General features: G+C 45.0%; 1 protein-coding gene across 1 annotated transcript in view; it reads left to right on the top strand.

The window, feature by feature from the left end:
* VPS53 (VPS53 subunit of GARP complex) overlaps positions 1 to 12,552 on the top strand; it is a 124,858-nt gene that overhangs the window by 95,487 nt on the left and 16,819 nt on the right. The window contains exons 18-19 of the mRNA XM_006052711.4: positions 6,781 to 6,929; positions 10,891 to 10,960. Coding sequence (XP_006052773.1) covers positions 6,781 to 6,929; positions 10,891 to 10,960 — 219 coding nt within the window. The remainder of the gene's footprint in view (positions 1 to 6,780; positions 6,930 to 10,890; positions 10,961 to 12,552) is intronic.

Here is a 12,552-nt window from a genome sequence, read left to right as displayed (position 1 = left end):
GGTCTCTCCTCTGTGCAGTAACACACCACACTTACAGAGTAAGTTAGTCTTTTGGCATATGTGGAAACTGAGGCAAAAATCAGCCCACGTAATTTGTCTAAAAACATAAGAGTGATGACAGTGTGTGCTCGGTCCTGGTGGGTTCACATGAGCGTGTTTTCACGCTTACTTGAGCATGAGCTCCTCAAGCGTTCAGAAGCATCCTGTTAGATACTGGTCTTCAGCTTTTCTCAGTCTGACACCATGACTTTCCTACAGGGAAGAAAACAGGTTGAGCAGCCAACCCAAGTATTGCAGCCTGCTCTGCACGTTTCTCCGGAGAACTAACGAATTATCATTCTGGCATGTATGTTACTTGGTTTTCTTTTTCATAATATGTCCAAGGCCATAGAGCTTTATAACAGTAAAGCCAAAAATAAAACCAAGTCTCCTGATTCTTGAAAAGGAAGTTGTTTGGAGTGCTTTGGTGGAAACCATGTGAAGAGCTCTGTCTTTTAAATGTAATTTCTGTGAATTCTTAAGAATTCATATGTCTCTGCCAGATGCTGATGTTCGGTGTAATTTCTTTGCCTGTTCAGTCACAGAAAGTGGTACTCAGTCGTGGAAGGTATTGTAGCTTTTAACCCCTGATGTGTACATGTTGTATAACAGAAAGGGCAACAATAAGATTGCAATCCTACAGAATGAATGTGGCAGAAAAATGTCAATGAGCACAGTCTTACTTCCTTTTGTTGTCCAGAATAATTGTAATTCTTGAGCCTCCTAGAAATTGGAAGCTAAAGAAAGCAATTCAAGTTTCCTTAAAAAAAAAAAAAAAATTAGTATGCCTGAGTGTGGCCTTACAAGTAGGATTTTTTTTTTTTTTTAATCTCTTGCTTCCTTAAAGGGAACCATTGGTCCCATGGTCCTCCTCACTCTGTCCTTTTTCCTAGGGCTACTCACATCCCTAGGTTGAAAGAATCTAAGTCTCTGTCTAGAATCAAACAGATTTAGCTTTTAGCCCATTAATGGTAGTTTTAAGGGAGGGGAAAAAAAAAAAACAGAAAGAAGAAACTGAACAAATAAAATTTCCTTACAGTCTGGCAAGTAATTTCTATTAGATTTCAAGATCGTGAACATGTACTCATTTAGGAGGCCGCCTTACTATTCCCCAAAGACATTTCAAAATAGCCAGAACAGTCCTCAAATCTGTTCTCATTTCCCTCAGTTATTAAAATGTAGATCTGTTTCAGGAGGCTCACAGGGCTCCATGGTTAAGAAATCCTCATTTCCATCTACCACCTATAATCAAGGCACATCTTTCTTCATAAAAGATTTTTTTTTATTATGACCAAAGCAAATTACCTTCATTATAGAAAATTACAGATTTTTAAAAAGAAAATTTAAACCACCCATAATTCCAATTAACAAACATATTTCAGTCTTTCTTCTTATGCCTATATTTTCTTTATTTATCTTCATTTTTGGTTGTGCTGGGTCTTCATTGCTATGCAGGCTTTTCTTTCTTTACGGTGTGAGGGCTTTTCATTGTGGTGGCTTCTCTTGTGGAGCACAGGCTCTAGGGCAGTATTTCAGTGCCTGGGCTCAGTAGTTGAGGTTCCTGGGCTCTAGAGCACAGGTTCAATAGTTGTGATGCATGGGCTTAGTTGCTCTGTGGCATGTAGGGTCTTGCCAGACCAGGGTTCAAACCCATGTCTCCTGCATTGGCAAGTAGATTCTTTACCACTGAGCCACCAGGAAAACCCTATGCATTTATTTTTAAATAAACAAGCTTATGCTTTACATAGTATATAACCTCTTGTTCTCATTTTGCAGGTTTTAATAGTTTTCTGTGCCAGTTGAGCTGAATCTGTGGTATTTTTTTAGTGATTGCCTGAAACTCCAGTACTTTGGCCACCTCATGCAAAGAGTTGACTCATTGGAAAAGACTCTGATGCTGGGTGGGATTGGGGGCAAGAGGAGAAGGGCACGACAGGGGATGAGATGGCTGGATGGCATCACTGACTTGATGGACGTGAGTCTCAGTGAACTCCAGGAGTTGGTGATGGACAGGGAGGCCTGGCGTGCTGCAATTCATGGGGTCGCAAAGAGTCGGACACAACTGAGCAACTGATCTGATCTGATCTGATAGTACTCCATAGTACAGAGTATTTACTGTTAAACTTGTAACAGTAGTTAACATTTACCATGGAAGTAATACATGCCAAGCACTGTGTAAGAGCGTCCCATACACTGCCTTTCATTAACTGTATAGATAATAGAGGTTATCATCATCCCAGTTTTATGGCTGAGAAAACTGAGGCTCAGAGAGTTTGGTCACTTGCCCAAGTCATGCCTTTAGCTGGTTGCACAAACAATATTAGGACTCATGACTGGCGACTCTAGATCGCCTCATCTGAAGTACTGTCGTCTGTTGCCCCTGACATGTATGTGGTCATTTCACTTTTGATGGATGTTAGGCTATTTCCAATTTTTCACATTTATAAATAGTCCAGCAATGGACAACTTTGTGTGGGTGTGTGTTTTCTGAGCATTCATAATATATTATCTTCAGATAAGTTGCCATAAAGGAGTTGCAGAGATTTAAAACTATGTAAAATACAAAACTTTTTTGATAGATATTTTCAAATCACCTGTAAGAAAGCTTATACAAATTCACCTTCCCATTGGCCCAGCAGTGAATAAAAAAAAAAAAAAAAATCTATATCTTCTTAAAGCCTTTATTGCTCCACTTTCTATCCTGGATCTTACTGGTTTTCCTCCCAGAGTTAAGGAATGTGTATCCCTGAGCAAAGAAGTGAGAAGAGTTATCCTTTCCTCCTCTTCTGCACCACCATCAACACCACCACATCCTCTACTTTGGACAAGCTCATCTGTACACAGATTTTGCTTGCCCCAAATTTCCTTAGTTAATTTCAAGTTCATTTCAGGTGGTAACACTTATTTTGGAAAGCAGCATGATAAAGTGGAAAGAAACAGGGACTTTGGAGTTAGTCAGACCAATGTCTAGATCTCATCCCTGCAGACTTATCAGTTCATTAGGCCAGTCCCTGATAGTCCTCACATCTGTCTTATCATCCATGAAGCAGGAATAAGAATACCTCCTTTACTGCATAATCATCATAAGCAGTAGGTTCACGGGAAAATGTCGATCATGGTACTTACTTAGTACATAGTAGGTGTTCGGTAGAATGTTCCTTCCTCTTTTTTATTCCCCACACAGTACTTAGTTGAGTGCTATACTTGGGGAAGGTGCCTAAAAACAGCACACGCTTGTTGTGTCAGTAAAAGTAGCCCGGACAGACATTAGGTGTGAGCGTGTGCGTGTGCGCGTGCCTGGGGCCAACATCCCAGCAGCCTTGCCCATAACACTAGACTCTGATCGCCTGCGATGTTCCCAGACTCCACAGGTCTGAGTCTGCTCTGTACAGCTTTAGTTCTGAGATAAGATGAATATGTGAGAAGCTGAATTCTCGGTTAAGGAAAATTAATTTCTCAGGAGACCTCTGTGCACGTTTCACATAGCCATGGAGAAACACACATGCCGTAGTCAACTAGCATGGAGCCCCGTCCTCTGATCAGTGGGTGATTCAGAGGTCTCTACTGCTGTGGGCATCTCCCCAGCCTTCCCTGTGAGGGGCCACCACACTCTCCTTCCACAGGCACCAGAAACCACCGGGGCTGGCAATGCCCTGAGCCCCACAACCTCCCCCTGAGGCTGTGTGGGGTCCCTGGGACTCTGGTGTTGTAAATGGATCATTTCCTTGCTTGCTGTTTTTATCAACCCTACATCTTGGTTACTACTTCTTTTGCAAACTTGTTCTTGTTCAAATAGCACCAATGGTATTCAACCCCACCCCACCTTCTAAACAAAAAGCGCAGAAGGAAAACCGTGAAGTATGGAGTTCTATGAAGTATGAAGCTCTAAAGGTCAGATGCAAAGTTCACCTGGAAAAGTTGGAGTCTGATTTCCACTAATGGCTTTTCAGGATGTTTGTTCTTCCAGTGCAAGCTACTGTTTTATGTCCCTTGATCACTGTGTATTTCATTAGCTTCTCCGTGAGAAACTGGGCTCCCCTTGAACTAAAGCTGAGTTAAGTACTGTTTTCTGTTTGTTTGAAATAATTAACATGTGTCTAGGAAGCAGCCCAGTGTAGTGCTTGGGTTTAAGATGGGCTTGGGCTGCCTCTACTCTGCCATTGATCAGCTGAGTAACTTTGGGCCTCTTCTCTTTGAGCTTTTTCAGTCTCCTTGTCAGTAAGACAAGATCTTACTGTAAGATCATGTCGGAATAGCAAAGGAGATGATGTGTGCCAAATGCCAGGCCAAATGACCTGCACACAGTAGGTCTTGACGTAGGTACATTGGCACATTCGAGTTACAACCCAAACCCTAAGTCATCAAGGGGAAAGATGGCAGAGCATCCATCCGAGGCTGTGGCTGGACAGTACCACTGCTGGCTGTATTTTGCTCATTTTTTAGAGAATAGTCTGAACAATGTCAACTTTCATTGTTTTCCAGTACTTTAAATTCTTTTCTTATTCCACAAAGCTGGCTTAAATTTCTTTTGTTAATTTTTGGCCACACTAAGTGGCATGTAGGATCTTTGTTCCCCAACCAGGGATCAACCCCTGTCCCTCGAAGTGAAAACACAGTCTTAACCACTGGACCTCCAGGGAAGTCCTGGGTTGACTTAAATTTAAACTCATGAATCCATTTGACTTTTGTTAGTACTTCATTTATCTTGACCGATGGAGTTCGAAATGGCCCAAGTATTCAGGAAAATCGGATCTTTCACCTAGATTTCCCAGTGTGGACACATACTAACATGGCCAGTGGTGGTCAAGAGGAGGCAGCTCTCCAGCGGGAACTTGAACTCGCACACCGCGAGCTCCGTCTTGCCCAGAGTTGCTTTGTAACCGATGACAGGGCATGTCACCACCACCGACTGCGGTTGTCTTCTGTCAATGGAGAACCATCGTGCTTAGATAATTGTTTACGAACTTTTCAAGCTGTTGAAACGTCAGCTGCTGCCAGCTTGGAAAAGAGCAGTCATTACTATGGATGAGCTTTGCGCTCGGTGGAGGGCGGAGTTCACTGTGCGTTTTGTTCCCCGGGGGCCTTCTGCCGTGGAGCCGCTGACAAGCTGGGAGTGGAAGATGAAGTGTAGATGGTAACAGCACCTGCCAATTCTGGCCTCAGCCTGTGAGCTCATTTAAGGCCCCCTAGGATGTTCATTGTTTGAATGGGTCACATCTTTAATATCAGATGGGAAAAGAAGTCTCTTGAAACAGAAGAGGATAAGGAAAACATTAGAAGTAGCCAAAGCATTAGAATATAAAGTCAGTTCATATTAGACTTTTCTACCATCTCTGCGTCCTTTGCTTTTATTTTTTTCCTCCAGTAAAAAAATTAGAGGCCCTTTTCTTTCTGGAGCCTCATTATGAAAGCTTACATAGACTTCATGTATCTGGGCCTTGGTTTTCTTATCTGTAAAATGAAGATGGAGGTGCCTTCCAGCTTTTGCATGGTTCCATGCTTACACAGACCCAAAGCTTTTAGGCGATAAATACCTGTTGATGTGAAGAAACATTAGGACAAAACATAGAGTCATTTGAGCTTCCCAGGAGCTGGGGGATCATCCGTGTATACAATGTGATTCTTTTAAACACATTCTCTCAGGATTGAATTTTTCCTTTCCCCAGGAGCTCTGTAAAAATAGTATTTTCTTGCCAGAGATATCAAGGCCTCAGAAAGACTGCCTTCCTTCTATGAACATACTATACAGTTTGTGTTCAGCTCAGGATCTTTTTAACAGGCAGCCCAGCTCCTTTCTGAGAGGCTGACCCTGCAGAATCCCATCTCAGTCCTGGCCGGTGGTGTGAAGCAGGCTGGGGGCTGGTGCCACCCCTCTTCTCCAGTGTTTCCGGGTGAGGTGGTGGTGGGGAGAGCACACCTCTGCTGCTTTTTCCCTTTTACTGTGCTTGTTTTTCATTTCCCCTAACTGTCCTCAGGTTGTGAGAACTGGAGCCCAGCAGGTCTCTCGTTTTTTTATTTTGTTTTTAATATGTTTATTTATTTGGCTGCGTCCAGTCTTAGTTGCAACACCCAGGATCTTCATTATGTCCTGCAGGATCTTCCGTTGTGGTGCACGCACTTAGTGGCTCCGTGGCTTGCGGGATCTTAGTTCCCCAACCAGGGATCGAACCCAAGTCCCCTGCATGGCAAGGTGGATTCTTAACCACTGGACCCCCAGGGAAGTCTCAGGCCTCTTGATTTTGTTCACGGCCTGCCTGGTCAGAGGCCAGTGATGCCCCAAACCTGCCATCCACACAGCCCCTGCCCTGTTCCCCAGAGCACTGTCTTAACTTCTGACCTGCCCCTCATATTTACAGAGATGCTCTTTCCTTTCTCTTGATTAAAATGCCACATAATCTCAAAGGCTCTTGGAGTAAGAGTCTAATGTTTGATTATGGAAATTTTCAGTTAGATAGAAAAGTAGAAGAAATAAGCTACCAAAGAAAGCAGAGAAAATAAGCCACAAGGATATATTGTACAACACAGGGAATATGGCCAGTATTTTATAATGAATATAAGTGGAGCATCACCTTTAAAAATCATTTAGAAACTAACCCAACACTGTAAATCAACTATACTTCAAGTTTTAAAAAGTGTGAAACACTATATTATACACCTGTCGCCTCACCTTCCCCAGTAACGGGTAACGCTGTCCTCCTGCACAGGCTCTGAAGACTTGTCCCGCCTTGTCTCCATTTTCAGATGCAGTGGCAGAACGTGGAGCACGTTGGTGACCAGAGCCCCTACGTCACGTCGGTCATCCTTCACATTAAACAGAACGTCCCCATCATCCGCGACAACCTGGCCTCCACGCGGAAGTACTTCACGCAGTTCTGCATTAAATTTGCAAAGTAAGTCCTGAACGCCGCATCAGTGGATGGTTCTGAATGCCATGCTGAGCACCAGCATGCACCCAACCCAGGTGTCCCCACCATCCACATAGTTTTTTGTACCCTAGAGAAGCATACTAATCTCACTAAATTTGCTACTTAATGTGGTAGATCACAGTAACAGCAGTACAACCATCCACCCCCTCAAGAGAGGCAGAAAGGAGTCAGGGGGCTTCTGTCATGTGAACTACGTGGACATTCTGGTACCCCTGCCTCCCCCCAGGTTTGGATAATTAAAATTATTTTCCAGCAACTTCAAGTATGTATATGTATCTCTCTGACTGGATAATAAGCTTTTTGAGGATGGGAACCGTGAGTTCTGTTCTCTTGCGCTTTCTCTTCCTCCTCGCCCATAGCACTTATTACTGTGGCTGCCAGAGTATATCCACTTGTGGATACCCGTGAGTCTAGGGAAGGCACTAGAAATCAGGAAGAGCAAGTCAGGGAGCCAGTCCATTGCCAAGTAGGTGGAGTGAACACTGCCTGCGTGTCTCCTGCCCCGTCCTCCTGTGCGGATGCTTCTGGCTTGTTGTTTTAAAGCAGGGAGATGTTTTGGTCCTTTGCCAGTCAGCATCTGGCCATAGCACCGTTTCCCCCAAGGCCGGACACCATGGAGGGTCAGTGCCTCCTCTGACCAGTTATCAAACAAGCATTTTGGCAGACTTCGCAGGGAAGGGCTTTGGGAAGAACGGCCCCGTCCAAGCTACTGAAGTGAGGTTATTCTCATCCAGGTCCCTGAGGACAGTTTAGGGCTCCAAGTTTCTGTCTTCCCCAGATCTCTCCCAGTTTGTATTCAATTAAGGCTTTCCTTCCCCCTCACACACGAGCCCCTAAAGAGCAGCAATTACGGAGTGGCTGTGGCCTGAGCTTTAGTTCCCAGTGTGTCAGGAAAGGCCCGAGTGGACCCTCCCGGAAGGCATTAATGTGTGCAGGACAGCAGAAGGTCCGGGAGCTGACATCCCTTCCACTCTCTGGGTGCTCATTAGCGCAGGTTAAAAGCCCTGCTGATAAATCACACTGTGACACTCCCCATAACTCTCAGTAGGAACAGCGTCTCTATAAAAATTTACTGTAGCCAAGAATCTCCAGTGCTGTTGCACAGGAGCCTGAAGGAGCTGATGTTAAACCGAGGAAGGGGTCTGTTTACCTCACTAGTCCCAGCACCAGTTCACCTTCTCTCAGTGCCCTTGGCTCTCACATTAAGCCCGTATTGGGGGAGCTGGGCATAGGATGCCATCTCTCACATCTGGGAAAGTTTAACCTGTAATCTAGAAAATGGATCCTTCATTTAATCCATGGTACCCTCTCGTCACTGTAAAATCCCAGCTGAAGACCAGAACCTTCAGATGGGGGCTGTGAGAACACTCTTCTTCAGCCAGGAGCAGTCTCTGCCACCACCGCGAGGGTCTGGAGGAGCCCCTTGCAGTTACACCTCACGTTGCTGGAACTCTTCCCCAGAGACGTGTCCCTGATCCTTATGCTTTCCCCACCCCTCCTCCTATAGTCCAGCACACAGAGCCAGATGAAGCACATGATCAAAACCTACTTAGTTTGAAGTACCTTAGGTTATAAACTGTGTGCCGTTGCAGTTAGCTGTAGTTCAGTCTCATGGTACTTTGTGGCCTGACTCGTTGAGAGCAGGAAGAATCCATGCCACATAGTCCTTTGTTCTCACTGCCTCCTGATCAGTCAGCTGGCCTTCCCCTAGATCTGATCTCTGGGGCTGACATTTCTTTCCCTCTAACTTTTTTATCTCACTATTGGTCTCTGAAGCAACAACAGTCTCTGCTATTTAGACATCAAGATCAGCCCCCTGGTAGAAACTGCTGTTTGAACCACAAGTGACTTCCCTCATCCACTCAGTGGATTCTCCTCCATTCAGTAATGGGGATGATGAGACAGATCTCTTAATAGTGATTGGGAGGAAAAAGAGAAGTCATATAAACTTCCTGGTAAAGTCCTGGTACCAAGCCGACATTTAAAAAGTATTAGCTGCTGCCATTATTATTTATTGTTCATTCAGCATGTAGCCCCTTGAGCACCCACTGTGTTCCAGCTGCAGAATTCAGTGCTTTGACTAAGTAGACGTGGTCCCTGGCTTCATTTGCCTTACAGTCAAGTGAAAGGAAATAGACATGTCAGCAAATAAGTATAACCGAGTAGGTTATTTATTAGGTTGGAGGTCTGTGGACTCTGCAGAGTATGGTGGAGGGGACTGAGGAAAGGCTTCACAGGAAAGCTGTCCTTGAGCAGAGTCTGGGAGATATGTGTGTGTCCTGACCCACAAGGCGGTGGGGAGGCATTCCAGGCAGAGGGAGCAGTGTGAGCAAAGGCACGGAGGATTCAGATTGCCTAGAGTCGTAGGATCTGCATGTGGCCAGCCAACCTGAATCACAGGGTACCAGGGCTCAGCGAGATGGGGCTAGACAGTCGAGGAAGGTCTGTCTGCAAGAGTTGTGATCAGAGGAGGGTCCTGCTCATATTTGCATCTGAAATAAATCCCAGATAATAAATGATGAGGCTGAAGGCTGGGAGACCAGCTAGGAAACAACTGAGAGAGCTCTAGTGAGAAGGAGAAGCGCAGCAGCTGGGGATGATCAGGAAGGGTGGGTGTGGGTGTTGAGGGAAGAACTGAGAGCTTACTGGATTTTGTGGTTGAGGGCAAGTCTGTGGCTTCTGACTTGAATGCCTGCGCAGACGAGATCTAGTCTCTGAGCCTGGATCCAGGGTAGGGCAGAGTCTTGGATGTGCAAGGGTGGAGGTGCCAGTGCCATGCCAGTGGGCTCTCCAGTAGGTCTCTGGATATTAGAGTGGCACAAACCTTCTGGAAAAAATGTGGAGAGAGCAAAGAGGATGGCGGGCATGAGCCTGAGAGCAGCTTGTCAAGTGAGGAGACGGGGAGGCTGGCCAGCCTTTACCTCAGCCTCCAAATCTTGCTTTCGGCCATGGGCCCTGTGTTCTCCTGGTCTTCGAATCTGGCCTGATTTTAGGCATTTCTGGTTCCCATGCTTTCTGTTCACAGCAGCAATACAACTCAGCCTTCCCTACTCAGGGCTCTGCAGGGTTTTCTTTAAAAAAAACCCTCCTGACCTGTTAAAATTATATTCTCCCTTTCCCCAGATGAGCATCATCAATCCACTTGGCCCAGGTTGCCCTTCAGTCCCCAGTAAATTTTTTGGAGATTGTGTATTTTGTTCTCTGATCTGACAGTTACTCCCTTAGCAATTATTTCCTATTTTCGCATTTAAGATCCCATAACCACCTCATGTATATTCGGTTGTCACATCCATTAGGATGTTTTCAGCTACTCGTCATAGAAGGCCTGACTCAAACTGACTTAAACAGTGAATTTTTTATTTCATATAACTGAAGTCTGGAGATGGGACAGATCCCGAGATGACTGACGCAGTGGTTCAGCAATGTTACTGAGGACCCAGGTTCTTTACTGACCCTGCTCTCCTTGGGCCTGGCTTCATCCCTAGAACAGTGGGAAAATGACAGCTCTAGATGTTAAATCCAAACACACAAACAAGCTATAAAAGAAGAGAGTCCTGCCCCCGCCGTGCAGTGAAGTCCTTCCCTCCCGCTGGCTTGGATCATGTCCTCAAATTGTCAGCACCAGCAGCAGTCACCCAAGGAACCCCAGGCTCTGCCTGGCTGAGGCTAATTAGAATCCACCTCTGTTGTTTAGGAGGAATCAGCTTTTCCCCAGCATCCCAAGGCCAGATTTACCTAAATAAAACCAGGGCTTTCATTAGGGGGAGGGGGGGAAAGAGTGCATGCTGGTAGGACATAAGAATATCTACTTTAATTCTCCATTTTCTTTAGAAGGAAGTATAGGAACTTAAAAAAAAGAAAAGTTTTTGCAGTTCTTTACCAAAGAGAAAATGAACCTAATCTGTCACTTCTTTTTTATCCACAGCTCCTTCATTCCGAAGTTCATCACCCACCTCTTCAAGTGCAAGCCGATCAGCATGGTGGGGGCAGAACAGGTGAGATGAAGCTGGTATAGGGCTGTTCCCCTCGCTTTCATTGTGGGTCAAACCACATATCTTTCTAGTCCAGAGGCACTACGTAAAAGTAAAACCACCGGTTTCCCCTGTTTTGAGGACAGGATGATGATCTGGCAGCTTAATTCATTCATCCATTTATTTAAAGCATTTTTTTCCATTGAGCACACCCCCTAGTACCTGGGCCTTATTTTAGGGACAGGGCATACCACAGTGAACAGGCAGACAAGACCTCCCCTTCATGATGTTTACACTCTAGTAAGAAGAGACAGATAACATACAAGTAACAAATAAGTTAGAAGGTCATTTTTACCTCAGTATGCAGGGTATAAAGCTAGGTTATATGAAAGAATACCTTAGGAGCATGATATTCATTATATTCTTTACGTATTTATGTGCCGTGTGCTCAGCTGCTCAGTCATGTCCAACTCTTTGCAGCCCCATGAACTGTAGCCTACCAGGCTTCACTGTCTATGGAATTTTCCAGTCGTATTTTTATAGAGATGTACTCTTTTAAAATATTTATTTATTCGTTCATTCGGCTGCTTCAGGTCTTAGTTGCAGCACATGGAATTTTCCCTGTATCACGTGGAATCTTTCTGTTGCAGTACCCTGACTCTCTAGTTGCAGTGCGCAGGTTTAAGTAGCTGTGGCATGTGGGCTGAGTTTCTCCACAGCACGTGGGATCTTAGTTCCCCAACCAGGAATCAAATCCACGTTCATGCATTGCAAAGTGAAAGTGTTTTAGTCGCTCGGTCGTGTCCGACTCTTTGCAACCCCATGGACTGTAGCCCTTCAGCCTCCTCTGTCCAGGGAATTCTGCAGGCAAGAATACTGGAGTGGGTAGCCATTCCCTTCTCCAGGGAATCTTCCCAACCCAGGGATCAAACGTAGGTCTCCCGCATTGCAGGCAGATTCTTTACTGTCTGAGCCACCAGGGAAGCATATTGCAAGGCAGATTCTTAACCACTGGACTACCAGGGAAGTCCCTAAATATATTCTTTACATATTTATATTCTGAATATTCTCTGTTCTAAGAGGAGTAGTGGCTTTAGGTTGTATGGTTGGAGGAGGCACCTCTGAGAGTTGGGGCTGGAGGAGGACTAGGAGAAAAGCATCTGGGCAGAGGGAGCCACAATGGCTCTTGATTATTTGGGGTCCTAGTGGCTGGGGCAGAGACCACCTAGGAGCAGCAAGCAAAGACAGGCTCATCATTTTGGTATGGAGAAGCTCTGTTCATCTTACTCAGCAAGTCTTCCTCCATCAGCCCAACCCTGCTCACTTGAATTCTATGCCTCAAGACCTGTCTACATGGTGTTGCCTCAGCGCTGCTGAGTTGAGTTGGGTGCCATGGCAGTTGCCTCTGCTCAGATACCACCTGTTCACACACTGTAATTTGAACAGCTTGAGTTTGGAGAACAGTTTAAGCTCCTTTAAAAACAAACAATAATATTCAGCCCCTAATTCATTTTCTGTTTGTTTATAATTGTTCGAGCCATTTAATTGTAGCTCCTTAATCTTCATACAAATGTAAACAGAAGGCTCAGTTTGCCTTTATTCTCATTATTTTTGAA

This window comes from Bubalus bubalis, chromosome 3 (assembly GCF_019923935.1).
Source record: "Bubalus bubalis isolate 160015118507 breed Murrah chromosome 3, NDDB_SH_1, whole genome shotgun sequence".
Lineage (NCBI taxonomy): Eukaryota > Metazoa > Chordata > Mammalia > Artiodactyla > Bovidae > Bubalus > Bubalus bubalis.
This window is presented reverse-complemented; position numbering and strand designations above follow the sequence as displayed.